This window comes from Trachemys scripta, chromosome 12, assembly GCF_013100865.1.
Source record: "Trachemys scripta elegans isolate TJP31775 chromosome 12, CAS_Tse_1.0, whole genome shotgun sequence".
Classification (NCBI taxonomy): Eukaryota; Metazoa; Chordata; order Testudines; family Emydidae; genus Trachemys; species Trachemys scripta.
In genome coordinates, this window is record NC_048309.1 from 8,576,474 (window position 1) to 8,594,308 (window position 17,835).

At 39.8% G+C, this 17,835-nt stretch overlaps 1 protein-coding gene across 1 annotated transcript in view; it reads right to left on the reverse strand.

Moving 5' to 3' along the window:
• CDH4 (cadherin 4) overlaps positions 1-17,835 on the reverse strand; it is a 658,708-nt gene that overhangs the window by 144,157 nt on the left and 496,716 nt on the right. The window contains exon 5 of the mRNA XM_034787039.1: positions 469-624. Coding sequence (XP_034642930.1) covers positions 469-624 — 156 coding nt within the window. The remainder of the gene's footprint in view (positions 1-468; positions 625-17,835) is intronic.

Consider the following 17,835-nt stretch of genomic DNA (forward strand, 5'->3'; position numbering starts at 1 on the left):
CCGATTTAACCAAATCAATGCAGAATCGCACCTTTAGTGAAAGCCATGCAAATCTGTTAGGAAAACCATGCCTTAGTCCTTTTCTCAGTCACAGGGAAAGGAGTTGATCTGTGCAAAATATGTGATCAATAAATTCTGAACTGGGCAACACTCGCATGCTTTCTCATTTCCTTATAAACTGGAAATGCAAACCTGGGCCCTAATTCTGAGCAGACAAGCTGGGTCCACAGTTCTACATCTAAATTGTACAAAACATTCAGTGATGAGCTGAAACCTGCTGAAATCTAGTAATTTTAATTGTTTTACTTTGACTTTGTGAGTTCAGACCCCAAACTCAGGGAAGGAGCCAAATCTGTGTGTGTATTCTAGCCACAAAGTCCTTTTGCACTATTCTAGTGCAGAGGAGCTGGGGAATAGGGGGATACATGTACAATGCATAAAAAAAAAAAGATATTCTCATATACTTACATGGTAGGAGGCTCTTTCTTCTCTGTCCATTGGACGTGTCACATACATTCTGCCAGACACAGGATCAATGCTGAAGACTTCCATAGGTGGCTGGTCAGCTCCTACTCCAGTGATGCTGTACCTGATATGGATCTCACTGTCCTTATCGGAACGAATCTGTATAAATAATTAAAGGTAACAGTCAGTAAGCTATGGACAATGGGTTAGTGACATTGATATTCATGCTATATACTTAGTAGGACACTAAGGCCCAATCTTGCAAGCCTTCTATATGCAATGCTGTTAACTCTGATAGGAGATCTGCATACCAACGGCCTGGAACTAGGCTGCAGAAAAAAGATCTTTCATAAACTTTCAACTAATTTTTTTCACTTTTGTTTACAATGATCCTTTGGAACCTAGAAAGCAGAACCCTCTGACATTCTGGCCCTGATTCTCAGAAGTGCATCCATTTTCATGCACAATTTATGCAACTGGCATCCACGGTGATTAAATTATGCATGCAAATAATTAGGCCTGAGATTTTTTAAAGGAGTCTAATGGAGTTGGGCACCTAATTCCCTCAGGTTCTTTTGAAAATCTTAGCCTAGAATTCTAACAGGCTGACTAGGCATACAGACCCTAAATGTTCAAAAGCAACTAGTGATTATAGGGGGCATCTAACCTGAGACACCTCAAAGGGAGCCTGACTTTCACAAAGTGTCAAACTCTTGCCCTCTAAAAATCCAGCCCCTTTTAGGTGTCTGGAGCTGGGCATCTGTAAATCACTAGACACCCACTAATCACTTTTGACAAGTCTCTGTAATCCCCAGGATTGCATTTCCAACCATTCAAAATGTGTATGTAAACACACACATGCTGTTCTGAAAACAGAAGCCTTGATTTCATTCCTAATACAAGCTTGTTGGCTTGTTAATGCAGGGTTACTAATGCCTGATGGACTGCTAGCATTATATTTGAACGTCTTCTTATGGAAAAGAGCATTACAGCATTGCTTTCAAAACCCATTTCTCCCAGCCTCCTTCCCACCTTGAGAAACACACAAAAAAATCAGATATGGCATGAAGAATTACATGAACTTTGGAAACAGATAAAAGAAAATAAAAAGGCAGGCTAAGATGTTACCCTAGCAACCTTGATTGTATTGCTTTAAATCTGAAGGTAATTTCTAGAACAGGCATTTAAAGAAGTTCTTGTAATGTCAGGGCTATTTCTGAAGGAAAATGCAAGGTACAAGGTACAAATAAACAAACTACCAGCCTCAACACTGTCACAAACTGTCTTACAAGTATCAATGTGAAAAACAGGCATTTTTTTCTAGCCAGGTTTATGAATGCAATACATTAGTGGGAATATCATATAAATCCATTTTATAGATGAGGGTACGTTAGCATCTCTTTGATATGGCAGTGCATTTTCTGAAAAGTCTGCACACTCTGGAATACTCTGGTGTATGTAGGAGGCACAAATAACTGAATTAAAAGAAGTTCCATTCTAGGTGAACAAAGGTAGTTTCTGAAGGGGAGATGAGGGTTTGTTTATCAGATACAGGAAATTGGGAGGGGGTGGCTACTATCCTGAAACCCTCCATATGTGACCAATATATATGCACGCACTTCTTTCCATGGATTTCTTTCATTAGCATTAATAAGAGTTAAACTTTCTGTAAGTAAATCACTGCAGATCCAGGAAATGAAATATACCGTGAGATAACATATGAGTTATCCAGCTGTACTAAGAAAATCTATGAGATAATTATTCTACATTGAGCAAAACAAATACACTGTGTTAAATCTTGCAAACATTTGGCAATCACTCAAAATTTGTTGTGAATCACACCCACTCTCTGATAGTCTACTACTTACCTGAATTTACTTTCCAGTAAGAAAACAAAAATACTTGGTTTTCGAGAGAAATTATCTATGGGGAAGTGGTCATAAAGACTGATGATAATGAGACATAGTATGTCTTGCCACTACTGAGGTATTCCTTGTACAAAAGCACATTAATTTTGTATCAGAACATGTAATTTTAACATTTAATGAGATTTTTTAAAAAGAATACTTTAAAAAAAGAGAATACTTCCTATCTGTAACATTCTGACCATTCTGAGTGTGTAATCTAGCAAATCTTTTTGCTCTATTAAGACTATTATGTGAATACAATATAAGCTTTGCTTATTTGTCAGAATAGTTACCGAACCAGCTTACCATATTAAAAAAAGAATCACTGGTTCAGGGAATTTCCTAGATCAGGAAAGAGCAGCTTTGTGCTTATTTGTGTCATCTTATTTGTGTCGGGTAAATGAGAAAAATACAACACATGCTTATGATAAAGATTTATACGATCTGAAGAGAAACCAGAGACTACACACATGCATACCATTCACTTAGCTTACATTTATAATGATGATGAAAATTATGCTGTTTTTTTATTTACAGAACAGATGGTGAAAGGTTAGTTTTCCTTAAATTTATTAACATATTTTAAAACGTTATTACTGTAGCACCCAGAGGTCCCCAGGATCCTCAATGTTCTACTGTGCTAGGCGCTGTATCAGTATGTATGAAGACCTGGTTAAAGTGATGTGTGCATTAAATTACCATTAACTTATGGTGTTTGGTGATAGTTGTAATGCATTCATTCTTTATAAAAGGGTTTTCACTCTCCACAAACACATGGGAAGGAATTTAGCCTTTGGGACTGTTAACCACATCAAGAAATGCACTATCAATGGAGAGTTCGTCAGACTCAGAATCAGGACAAATGTTATAATTCTGTATATCTAGGTTCTGAAATGGCTCTCCTCACCTTATCCTCAGTGCCTCACAAACACTAGTGGAGTTTGCCTCACACCACCCCAATGAGGTAGAGAAACGTTATCTACAGATGGGGAACTGAGGACCAGAGAGATTGAGTGACATGACCAAGGCCATAAAGGAAGACTGTGGCAGAATCAGAAACTGAACCCAGGTCTCCTGAGTCCCAATCAGACCTCCCTGTTGGCTTAATGAGATGCATCATTCAGTAAGCTGCAGTATGTTGTAGGGTCAACTCCTGCTGAGCCAGCCAAAATAAAGTCCAATAATTTAATTCCCAACTCATAACTGGAAAGAGTTTGAGTCTGATTCTGCTCTCTCATTTACACTATAATAAATCCAGAATAACTGGAGATCAATGGAATGACAGAGATGTAAAATCAATGTAAGTAAAAACAGAAACAGCCCTTTCCCCTTTAAAGATTCTCGGACATAATAGCCAAAATACACGGAAATGTATGATGTAAACCTTGATATAAAATTAATGTAATTCTGTCATCAGATCTGATCTTGTGGTTTCTAGCATTTCCTAACTTTCCCTTTCACATGCTAAGTATCCTTTACTGATATAGGACTTTCATGTCACATTTTTAGGCAAAATCTTAAGGGACATAAACCTCCATCAAGATTTAACATCCAGCTGTATTGTTCCTATAAGTTTTACTATTGGGTGAGATTTCAATTTAAGAGCTTGTTCAAGGTAACAGACTTTATACATCTGTTTGTTTCTACTGATCATATCCCTGTAGTCTTAGTATTCCTAATTCCTGCCCTGGGTCTTGCAGTTACTAACCTTCTCACCCTACAGGGTGACAAGAGAATAACTATTCTCTGAAGTTGACAGCACTGCTGCTCTGTAACTGGGGATAAGAGGAACAGTGGGCTGTTGAGAATTGTATAGTTGGCAATTCGGGGGGACACTAAATAACTGGTAAATTACCCGATCATGTATAATCCAAGATACCATGTAATGACACACAACTGTATTTCGCTCACAAGAGCTTCTGTGAAATATACTATATCACGATATAATATGACGTTAATATGAAGTTAACTTGGACTTATTTCTTCATTGTATAATATTTGCTATTTGAAACAAAATGAGTCATTTATGAGTCACAGGCAAGGTGTACCCAGCTGGGGTTGTATCAAGGCAAAGTAAAATGATCAATGTATCCCCCGATTCAGTTTCTACTAACAAACTGAAAAATAAGATGATAGATCATCCCACAAAACTCAATGTAAAAGATGAAACTGTAACATTAATATCTGCATGACTTCCGGATACTTGAATCTGATTTTCTGTTTTACACAGCACGGCATAATTATTAATGGCCATGTAGAACAGTGTCAATGCTAAACAATAAATATCTTTTATTATTGAGCTCTGAGCTGTTTTGCCCATTACAAGGACCAAATGGAAAATAATTGAAGGCTATATTCTCGCATGTATTCAAAGTGTTGCATGGAAGCCAAGAAATGCAAACATATTCAAATCCTTTAAATTAGCACACTTAAGAGTCAATTTAAGCATTCTAAGTTTGGCTCATTAATTTTAGTGGAAATATTTTAATTCAGCTACAGCTTATTGCTCATTGAGACTCCTACTAAGGTTTCTTTTTTTATTAAACTGAATTTGCTGTATGTTTAAGAATCATTCATGTAAACATTTTCAGCTATAATGTCACAATCTCTTTACAAATCAGTAAAAAGGCAGATTTCTAACACCGCATCTCCAATCATATTTTTGCCTGTTGACTTTTAAACATATTTTATTTCAGTAAGCATGGCCAAAATAAAATAGACAGATAATAATTAAGTGAGAGAAATGTGGAGAACCATTGGGTTAAGATAATATTTATTAATTTCTGTCCTGTATTAGAACACCTTCCATGATCTCAAGCTGCTACCCAGGCAGTAAGGGAGGCACTGGAAAGAAAGAAAGAAAAAATTGCAATTGTCTTCTGAGGAATTTGTCTTTGCTGGGACTTGAAAAAAGGATCCTCAGATCTGAAAGAAAAAGTGCTACCATACCTGAGCTAAAGGAGAATTCCCATTAACTACAGCAGAAGTAGTTTTAGAGCAGTGGTTCTCAAACTGGGGCCGCCGCTTGTGTACGGAAAGCCCCTGGAGGACCGGGTCAGTTTGTTTACCCGCCGGGTCCGCAGGGTCGGCCGATCGCGGCTCCCACTGGTGGCGGTTCGCCGCTCCAGGCCAATGGAGGCTGCAGGAAGCGGCCGCCAGCAAATCCCTTGTCCCGCGCTGCTTCCCGCAGCCCCCATTGGCCTGGAGCGGCCCCAGTTTGAGAACCACTGTTTTAGAGGTAGCACTCAGGCCTTCAATCTCTAGAACATAAAGCTATTATCATATGTAGTGTGTTCCCAGTTTCCCGTAAGGACAGTCTACAAACAAGCTGACTGGGAGGGGACCTTTACCCCTTTTAATTGGGCTGACAAACAGAGAAAGGTTGGAAATACCAAATGAGTTGAGTTATTGATTTCTTCTGTCTCTCTATGTAGCTACTATCAACATTACTAAGGGACGAGCTCAAAACACTTAAAAAAAAAAAAACCCACAAAAACCTAACTGTGGAGGTCTTGTCCATTAGCCCGGTGTTCCCTTAGCCCTAGTGGCCTGCTGCCTCTCATGTGAGGTTGAATCCTTTGGAAACTCTTGCCTGTAAGATTTTTTAATTGATTTAGCTTAATGCAAAGGAGAGTAAAAATATTATACTGGAGGTCTTTGGGGCTCAAGAACCTCTTTCGCCTGCGTTGAAACCTTTGCTTTTACATCTCGCTCGTATGATCTGTGTATGTGAAAGGAGATGCTTCAAAACACTAAAATACAAAGAAATAAACCTCATGGCCACTACCATACTTCTCTGCAGCTTTCAAGCAACTACAGGTACTCTCTGTAAGCGCCGATAATCTAACCACAAATCTGCTTGGCCTCCAAGCTGACACTTACCAGTAGAATTCTGTTTCCTTCACACTGACTCTCTGAATGGGGTAGCAATGAAAATTTACTAAATTATGGAATCGCACCTGTGCTTCCAATGTTTTTCAGATTCTTTGGCTTCTGCCAATCTCTCCCCAACTCAGCCTCCCAGCAGGCCAATTTCTGTTCATGAGCAAGAGCCTGTGTGGATGTGCGTCCCTTGATTTCCACCCCTACTGGTTATTCTTTTTATCCATGTCTTTCCCTCCAGGTTTTTCTGGTTTGTTTATTTAGGTTTTGTCTTTCTTCCCTGTGTATGATATAGGGGAAGATGCGGAAGATGTAACACCAAGCAGAAGGGAAAAAGGAGAATCTAAACCAGACTTAATAAAGAGACCTTAATGTGTTATTGAAAATCTCCTTTTCCAATACAATCATGAGAGCTATTACAAGGCCACAAGGCTTTGTAAAGTGGCAATACTAATGGCATTGGCTATCAGCTGCATTTTAGCTTTTGCTGTAATACCGTTTGCCACTGCAGAGCACTTGTGTTTTAGCATGAGTTAGCAGTCTGGATGCTGCAGGACTAAGTGACTGTTGGACTCATATGGAATCTCAGCTTGCTGTACTCTTATCTACTGGTGCCAGAGTTTAGAGTGGAGATAGGGACCTGCAATGGCTGACAGTTGATGCCATTGCCATCAGGTCTCTTTTTCTTTACTGGCGAAGATTCAATGTACTGTAATTTGCTGCATGGTCTTCATGATTAGCTAATTAAGCAACCTTCATTACTTGTTATTATGAAGGTCAAAAAGCTAATGCATCTGTAACAGGAAGTGGCCAAAGCTAATGGGTCTTCCACATGTAATCTTAATTGATACAGAAGAGTAGTTTCTAAAGCAATATGTACTGTTCTCCAGTTCTTTTGCAATAGATTTAGTTTTCAAATTAACTGTACCACATTGTGGAAACAGTGAAAAATACGGGGGAGGGGGGGAAGAGGACGAGGGGGGCAAATGGATAGAAAAAGAACATTATTGAAAGTTCTAGAACATAGCAGCATGTTACCAATATTTTTTACCACAGCGAGAATTTAGATACCCAAAACTGCCAATCCCACCTTTACTAGTCTGAGCTCTTATCACGGGAGTTACTAGGGCACAAAGTCCCTGGTGATGTAATTAGGGGCACCTCCAATGGCGCAACAGCCATTTCCAGGTGCAGAGAACTTGGCCCTTTCTTCAGCTACTGGGGCTACTTCATTTAGTTTGATCTCCCATCATGCAAGATACCAGGGCTCCTTATTAAATGATGGGGGCCTGGAGACTCCATCCATTTAATTAGTGCCATCTTGCATGATGGAAGTTGAAACCAAATGAAATTGCTCTGGGAGCTCAGGAAAGAGCACTAGTATCTGTCATGATGGGAAAGTCACTGGCCTGCATGCTACGGGAGGACATTTTCCTTTATCTATTAATAATGGACTAAAACCTGACATCTTTATTCATAATTCAGTCCTGCAACCCTTCCTCAAGCAGCTAGTCAGTGACAGCTATGCATGAGTGAGGCCTAAGTAAAAACCAAGTAAGAATATTGGGATTTTTGCCTGAAGTCTTTTCAGAGAGTGTCCTTATTGTGGGTACATCCATGAGCCTTTCATTAGCTTCCATCACAAAGCCAATGTAGGAAAGAGAGAGACCAGCACTCTCCTAGGAGTGGTACTGGGTGACGAATAAAAGCACTTGTTACATGAGGTTAGAAGAATTAGCAAATACCAACCTTAACGGGGTTAATTATATCACTGTAACTAACGAGGCCAGTCCTCAGCTAGTGTAAATCAGTGTAGCTCCATTGGCTTCCACAGAATTACATCGATTCACCTCAGCTGAGGATCTGGTCCAAGCGGTTTAAAAAAATCAAATGGCACATCATATCAGTGAGGAAAGAATAGTCTTTGTACAACCAACATACAGGCATTTCAACACAAGTAGCATTCCTCTTGGTATCACAGTGTGGGGGCAGCACAAAGGTAAACATTAAGAAACCGACACTGCTGTATCTTCATGAAGGGAAGTTTTTTCCACTCTCATGGGATATAATTTGTCTTGGTGTGACCTTTACTTTCATAATAAGCTATATCTTTTCCCCTGTTGTCTAGCTCTCCTGACCTTAAATAGCAGTGCATTTCAATTCACACTCTGTACCATGCCTACAGATATCACTGATCACACATAGTGGGATTAGAAGACACTATCCTCAGCCTTAAATGAAACTTTTAGACCTGTTTACAAGCAGCTAACAATGTATAACACTGGAAACAACAATAAAACTCTAAATTTCGAAGTTTTGGGCTACAAAATCTGCCTAGATTAATTTTGGAGATATTACACCTCTACCCCGATATAACACAAATTCGGATATAACGCGGTAAAGCAGCGCTCTGGAGGGGCGGGGCTGTGCGCTCTGGAGGATCAAAGCAAGTTCGATATAACACGGTTTCACCTATAACGTGGTAAGATTTTTTGGCTCCCGAGATCAGTGTTATATCGGGGTAGAGGTATACTTCATGGATGCTGGAAGGGCAGGGATTAATAATCTTGTCATTGTATTGATTCCCTCATCCGTAAATGGTTTTTTACAATGAAGATTGTATTAAGTCTCTAATGATCCCAGCTATATAACAAGATACTTTCCTCCTATAGCGTATATTACATTGTGTAGAGTATATGGAAAAGTGATTTCATTCATCAGCAAAGGGACGAGCTAAACTTGAAATGGTTGAAAGTATAATTCTCCTTAAAAGAAAATATCTATCATAGGGACAAGATTAGAGGGTATTAATGCATGTTTAAATCCTCCCTGTTTTATTCTTCATTGGTACAGATTCTGAGAGATGGCTGTGATCCCAGTGTCCTTTCATTGAGATACTATACAACTTCTCAGATGAAATATTGTTTTTCGACCGTATCTCTTAGGGCCAAATTCTGCCCTGGGATGAACATTGTGCTTCTTTGTACCAAGGACAAAGGCCACTCAACATGGACATCCAAGAGCAGCATTTCTTCCTTAAATTATACTGCCAAAAGAGTGTTGGGACTCCAGTAACTCTGAGAACAAAGCATAAAAAGTACTGACAAATGAGCAAACGTCAGCCACAAGTCTACAAACACACATCCGTACATGTCATATGTACCATACACGCACACTGTATGTATGGTGCATAAACACATGCACGCATATACTTCATGCACTGTGCAAAAACATACATACACACTGTCCGCATCTCACACATACCACACTTGTAAACATTATATGCACAGCGTACACTAATATACATACATGCCATTTGCACCACACACACATACGAGCATGCACGTGTGTGCACACCATATACATCACAAGAACACATGCTGTATGCATCACAAGCACTCCATATACATTGCAAATAAAACTGATCTCAGGTACACCATAAGGTATACTAGGAGGTATGTAATAAAACCAATTTTCAGTATGACCTCTTATAGAGTGGTAGAGTGCCTCTTAGTCTGGGACAGGCAAACCATTTTGGGAATATCACTCTCCACTCATCTCCAAACATTGGGCCAGACTCTCTCTTGCACCAGAGTTCTAACCATGGAAAGGGGTGGGGAGCATCAAAAAACTGGTTACAGCCGATTCTGAATCACAGAAGTATAGGACTGGAAGGGACCTTCAGAGGTCATCTAGTCCGGTCCCCTGCACTCAAGGGAGGATTACATAATAATTAGACCATTCCTGATAGGTGTTTGTCTAACCTGTTCTTAAATCCTCCACTGAAAGAGATTCCACAACCTCCCTAGGCAATTTGTTCCCGTGCTTAAGTACCCTGACAATGGGGAAGTTTTTCCGAATGTCCAACCTAAACCTCCCTTACTGCAACTAAAGCCCATTGCTTCTTGTCCTATCCTCAGAGGTTAACGAGAACAATTTTTCCTCCTCCTCCTTGTAAAAATCTTTTATGTATTGAAAAAAGAAGAACAGGAGTACTTGTGGCACCTTAGAGACTAACAAATTTATTAGGGCATAAGCTTTCGTGGACTACAGCCCACTTCTTCGGATGCATATAGAATGGAACATATATTGAGGAGATATATATACACACATACAGAGAGCATAAACAGGTGGGAGTTGTCTTACCAACTCTGAGAGGCCAATTAATTAAGAGAAAAAAAAGAAAAAAAACAACTTTTGAAGTGATAATCAAGCTAGGCCAGTACAGACAGTTTGATAATAGGTGTGAGAGTACTTACAAGGGGAGATAGAGTCAATGTTTGTAATGGCTCAGCCATTGACATCATCATAGGACCTAATCACATCAGCCATACCATCAGGGGCTCGTTCACCTGCACATCTACCAATGTGATATATGCCATCATGTGCCAGCAATGCCCCTCTGCCATGTACATTGGCCAAACCGGACAGTCTCTACGCAAAAGAATTAATGGACACAAATCTGACATCAGGAATCAAAATACTCAAAAACCAGTGGGAGAACACTTTAACCTGTCTGGTCATTCAGTGACAGACCTGCGGGTGGCTATATTACAACAGAAAAACTTCAAAAACAGACTCCAAAGAGAGACTGCAGAGCTAGAATTGATATGCAAACTAGACACAATCAACTCCCGTTTGAATAAGGACTGGGAATGGCTGAGCCATTACAAACATTGACTCTATCTCCCCTTGTAAGTACTCTCACACCTATTATCAAACTGTCTGTACTGGCCTAGCTTGATTATCACTTCAAAAATTTTTTTTTTTTTTTTTCTCTTAATTAATTGGCCTCTCAGAGTTGGTAAGACAACTCCCACCTGTTTATGCTCTCTGTATGTGTGTATATATATCTCCTCAATATATGTTCCATTCTATATGCATCCGAAGAAGTGGGCTGTAGTCCACGAAAGCTTATGCTCTAATAAATTTGTTAGTCTCTAAGGTGCCACAAGTACTCCTGTTCTTCTTTTTGCGGATACAGACTAACACGGCTGTTACTCTGAAACCTGTCATTATGTATTGAAAAATGTTATGTCTCCCCCCCCCCCCCGCAGTCTTTTCTTCTCCAGACTAAACAAACCCATTTTTTTCAATCTTTCCTCACAGGTTGTGTTTTCTAGACCTTTAATCATTTTTGTTGCTCTACTCTGGACTTTTACAATTTGTCCACATCTTTCCTGCAATGTGGCGCCCGGAACTGGACACAATACTCCAGTTGAGGCCTTATCAGCATGGATTAGAGCAGAAGAATTGTCTTGCTAACAACATTCCTGTTAATAAATCCTAGAATGATGTTCGGGTTTTTTTTTTTGTTGAAACCATGCAGTGATACGCTGTTGACTCATAGTTGTGATACACTATAACCCCCAGATCCCTTTCCTCAGTACTCCTTCCTAGGGAGTCATTTCCCATTTTGCATGTGTGCAATTGACTGTTCCTTCCTAAGTGGAGTACTTTGCATTTGTCCTTATTGAATTTCCTCCTATTTATTTCTGATCATTTCTCCAGTTTGTCCAGATCATTTAGAATTTTAATCCTATCCTCCAAAGCACTTACAACCCCTCCTAACTTGGTATTATGTCTGCAAACTTTATAAGTGTTTGCATCCAGATTACAGCTCCTTTATAACAACCGAGTGGTGCAAAGGGGCCAGACCTGATTATAGAAATATTTACAGGTGTGGGTAAGCAACGGGAATTTGTACGTCCTCTCTCCATCCCACTCACTTCCAGCTATCAACTCCTGCTCTCCTCTGAAGGCAACTCTTGCTGAATCTAGCCTAATCCCTTCCACCCATCTGCAATTTACATTTTCCTAAAATAATTTCCCCTTACTGATCTCTACCTCTTATTCCCCTATGAGCCTTTCTAGTACTATTCCACTTCAACGATCTAAGATCAACAATTATCTGCAAAACCCTCTTCCTTCCTCATCTTCAGAGACCCTTTTGGTTCCTACTGCAGTTACCCCTTTTTCAAAGACAATTGCTCCAGCAACCTTCCACTCACTGTGATGCTTCCTGGGGGTACCCAGGGCTGTGAGACACTTTGCCACCCCTGGCCCTTAGCGTGAGAAAGCCTTGTCTGTGTCTGTCATCAGTCAGCTACCCAACTCCACTGGCCACCAGCACCACAAGCACTGCCTTTTAGGCCTTGTAGGTCCTGCTGCCATCCTACAGCTTAGCAATTGGCACACTGCAACCCTCAAGCCCTCTGAGCACCTTCCTAGAGTGTCCAGCCCCTGCTCCACTGGACACTCAAAGTATTTATAGATCTGATGCTTCCAAAGAAACAAGACATCCCAGCTTACATGTTCCACCTCGGATCACTTTTCTGTTTAATGCCACAGCATTTAGAAATATTTATAGCGAAATCAGTTCTGTGCTTAACAAAGCCCAGAGATTTCAGCAGTAGCAAACAGAAGTACTGGCAACAAAGGGTTACATGTAAAATAAAACCATAACATGCATTCTAGAGCCTAGACTTAATTAATAAAATGCTCTTGTGTCTGATGAGTATTGCTCACCCCAAATCCTTGGCTGTGACCCTCCTTTTATGAGACAAGCACACTGTCAGTTGCCTCCTAGGTGGAGGATCCTGTGTGTTTTCTTGCACCCCAAGATATTCCTTGCACCCCTGCTGTTTGTTTCACCCTGAAAAGTTCCTCTCTGGGATATTTCACAATCTTTCGTTCTGCCCATTGTTCAGTATGCGGATAGGCACGTATTGTGAGGCACAGAATACACCAATGACCAAACAGGCTGATAGGCATCATTTCCTGTCTGAAAGGAACATTTCCAAGGTATGTAACCTCCTGGCGACCTACCTTAAAACTCCAAGACCTTACGAACATAATTTTTAGCATAGATACATAACTCCTTAAATACTATCCACACATACATTTCACAGTAATTATGACGATCAATGAGCTCTTGGCAGAGACCTCATATCCCACTCTTTTGTGAACTATTGTGCATATATCTGACCCAGGGGATCCCTGTAAGTCCCTGTGTATCCCCTGTGCCCTCTGCCAGTTGTCCCTAAGGAGCCCCTGGGTCACACTCACCCAGATGCAATTCTTACATTCATGGTCTACTTTTCAAAGGTAACTTTACCCAACCAATCCCCCTTATACAGATGTCCTCAGACTCCATCAGCCTCTGCTCCTGTCTGCAGAACTGCTTATTTAATTAGGGGTGGGAAATTGCCTAGAAGTAAATTTCAAACTTAGCTGAACTTCACTGATTTGAAATGTATTCATATGATTGAATCTCTGGCAAATTTTTCTGTTTCATGAACTAATTTTCTGTTTTTTTTATTCCCCCAGAGCTGGTGGTCCAGTTTCAGTCTGTTAGATTAGTTCATCTCTAGCAAGACTTACATTTTACTGATATGGCCCCCATCTATTTGCCTTTAATATGGGAAACAGGACTGCTGTACCATACTGCAGCATAGCCCTCTCCTTTTAAAAACATGGTGAGCCTACAGCTTTTAGAGTGTCTATCCAATCCTCAGTATCACTTCCTTTTATGAGAGAATCTCACCATTTCCTTTTCAAACTTAGAGAGACAGATTTGCAAAACATCAGAAGCCAAGGTCCATGTGCAAAAAAGCCTAACTGTGTGCCTAAACAGTACACACATTTCCCACTACAGTAGGAGCAAACCAGGTATCTGGACAAACAGATGGCCATTTAGACAAGTATTTGTTCATGCAAGTACCCAAATTGCACATGCAGTTACAAGAAATGCACTTGCAAATTAGGCATGTGTTTGCATGTGCAGCTGTGTTTCACTAACAGGCACAGTGATATCCCTTACCTACAGCATGGTGTTTTGAAGCGTAGGGCTTGTCTACACCAAAGGGCAATATGCTCTACAGGGGTGTGATTTCTAATGTGCACTAACATTCTGTGCATTAATTGGTCTGTGTAGACTCTACTGGTGTGCTTTAATGGAGTGCTGTTTGAAACCGTACTATGTTAAAATTCACTAGGGAAACTTTAGTGCATGCCAGAAGGGTCTACGCAGTGCAACATGATAGTGCGATTTAGAAATCACACCCTTATAGAACACATTATCTCACCATGTAGACAAGCCTTTAGTTAATGTTTCAAAGATGTCTCGAGATCATTGAAAGAAAGATGCTTTAAAGTGGGAAGGGTTACTATTAATAATATATTGAAAAAGGATATACAGTAATCTACTTACACCACCTACTTCTCAGAACTCTTCCAGGGAAAGGGCATTCCAAAAATGATGACTGCTAGAAGCAAAACGCTTGCACTGTGATTTTCCATGCAAGTCAGATATTTGATTGTTTTGTATATGTAGAGACCATACAGTTCAGTAAGATTCAAGATCCTAATGCATTGTCTTTATAATTCCAGATAATTGTACTCTGTCCGACAGACATGTTGACTCTCTTTGTTAATATTTTTGAAGTATTTTTGATATATTAACCGATCATTTAATTTCAGAACTGGTAAATTACAGACAGTTCCTTCACCATCACTTAAATGCCATGTTTAGAGCAGAATAGTTTAGGTAAGCAGATTGCAAGTGCTTAAGGCTGTAAAACATAATTATGTACAGCCAACTGTATAACATGCTTGAAAAAATTATAAGCCTAGTCACTGAAATTAAAATTATTTCAAGATGAAGTTGTACAAATACAACTGCAAAAAGCTGCAAAATCCTATTAATTTATTCCAATTGCAGTGGGCAATGCAATGGAATTTCAACCCCCTTTTTCCCTGCCAAAGGGAGTTTAAGTGTAACAAAAATAATCAAAGCATGAATTTTAAAATCTGAAAGTGGCACCAGAAAATATTCAGATATCATTTTTGTACTTATTTAAACTCTTGGGCATCAGCTGGTAACTTGGCCTGGTGTTGCTTTAGTGTGTCAGGGCAAACATTAAATGCTAAATTTCCATACGTCAGCTTAGAATAGTTAATGATTCTACCATATCTTGGACAGCATGAAGGTTTTTCTGAAACTGCTGTCAAACTGAATCTTTCCCCCGATCAATAAAGAAGCACAATGAAATGTGCTATTTGTGGTGTCTGTAAGAATGGATTAGCAAAATACAGTAAATGCAGCTGGCAGGGACTAATTCTAGTTCTTAGGCAGCAATCCTACAAAGACTTAAGTATGGACTAGTTCTATTGAGTTCAATGGGACTACTCTTGGATAAAAGTTACTCACATAACGATGCATTAGCAGCATTAGGCCTTCTGCATTACAGATCTCTCTATTATACAAACTTTAACTCAAAGTTCTGCTGCTAAACTTCCCTTCCAACTCATAATCACATGTTAACTAGTATTCTAAGGGACAATAGTTAATTGTTTTAGGAATGTTTGATCCATAGTTAGATCTTTCAACCTCAGCTAGAAGAGGTACAAAGAGAAAGACAACAGATAAAATGTTGAGAACGAAGGTGAATCACTGGGAACAACCTTGGAAGGTATGACAATAAAATGTCTACATGTCGTAGTTAATGTAAAGGGACACTTAAACTTGGAAATCATATTTCCATCAGAATTGTTTTCTATTACTGTTACAACTGAACGTAATATTACTGTAAGTGAAAGAGATCATAGGAAAAACAAATGTGTGCATTTGATAGCATGCAGGCCCCGATTTTCAAAACAACTCAGGGGTTCATATTTTCAAAAAAGCTCAGTTCCCACTGAGGTGTCTGAACACAGGTCGGATTTTCAGAAGTGCTCATTTCTCAGCAGTTTCCACTGAAAGATTTATGGCCAGATTTTCAAGAGATCCCCACCCCCAAACATACTGAGCTCTTTTTATAATCTGGCTACTTATTTTGGTGCTTAAATGGAAGCTGAGATCTTATTGTCTGATTGCTTCCTTGTGTTCCCTCCGTCTGTCTGTCTGCCATATCCACCTGCTGGCTATCATCTTATACTTACATTGTAAGCTTTTTGCACATTAGCCATATGTACCAAACTACAAATGAATGAATAAATAAATAAATAAATGGTGCTCCGTTCCCTTGCAAATCTGGCCCTTAGCGCAAAGCCTGTTTCATGATTTGTTGATGATCACTTGCACTTCCCAGTCTCAGGCACTAGCAAGATGAAATTACTCATGCACAGCTCTGGGTTTTTTCCAGGCACTGTAAGAGACTTCTTACTAGTAACAGCAGTTGTGAAATTGAAATTGAAGAGGAAGGGGAGGGGAAATGAGGCTTGACCAAATGTTTTGTTGTTGTTCTTGGGCACACCTACTCTCTCCTGCTAAAAAAAACAACAACAGCCCTTAAAAACATCCGTGAGGGACAGAAAAATCTCTTAGAGATTCTTTCTTTACAGGAATGCAGTAATGTGTGTGTGTGTGTTTGTTTAAATTCAGGTCATGCTATAAAAAGGGGGCTCGAGCCCTGATTCATTTCTTTTGCAGATGTCTCCAGAAACATCTCTAGTTATATGTTCAGTTATATCATTTGAACTGGAATATTATGTGGGACTAAAGTCACGTGGGTGCATCAATCACTTGTTCTCACATCCACTCCCCAGAGCACACTAACAAGAAACAGATTTTTTTTTTAATCACACTTCTCCTGAGATACAAGTTCAGAGATGATTCTCTGACACATGCTAGAATCCTCATGGGACATTTAATAAGCTCCACAATGGGACTGATCCTCGGCTGTGGCAAATCAGTGTGGCTTCACTGACTTCAGCAGAGCTACATCAACTTACAATAGATGAGGATCTAGGCTGGTAATTTCGCGGTGCTTAGTGTTGGCTGTCCCTTCGTGTTTATTTCTAGGAAAAAACACAAAGACAGCCCTCATGTCTTTGATAGTCTGTATGTGGCATGCTGCTATTTGGGGATGATGTTTTCAAGCACTCTTGTTTTTTCTTAAATAAGGGGGAGGGGGACACTTTTCTGACCCTCAGACCTATCCGTGGTTTTGAATAAGCTACACGGTATGCCTGTAAACAGAAGAAAAAAGTTCTTACATGAAACTCTTTAAAATGCAGAGGAAGATGGACAGCAAATGGGCTGGAAGCCAAGGAACACGACAATTAGCACACAGAAAGTTTTCAGGTTTTATTTTGTCAGTCAGCACTTAAGGAGGCTTTAGTGAGGGAGGAAAAACAATCCATTTATATATTAATCCACTCCTGCTGTACTCTTCCTCTGGTCCATGGATTTAGTGCTTAGTTGCTAAACAGCCATATGCAGAGCTTTAATAAAAGAAGGTTTGTTTATTTTAGAAATAAAGACCCCATGTCCATTAGTTGACACAAGGAAATTAAAATAAAAAAAGCTGCGGCCGTGTTGGCTGATGCAACGGTCTGAGTTTCAGTGGCGTACGGCAGCTTTTCCCCATTGGAAACTGGGAATTTTACTTAAAAATCAGGGTAACAAAAAGCTGACACCTCTGAATCTGCAACTGGTGGTCATTAGCTTGCTAAAGAGTCAGGTTGTTGTGCTGCCAACAGTAAGGGAACTCAGAGTAGCCAATGGGGGAAAATACTCAACATCCTCTTCCCCCCACCTTTTCCGCCTTAATGGACTTGTCAAACTTCTGAAGAAAAG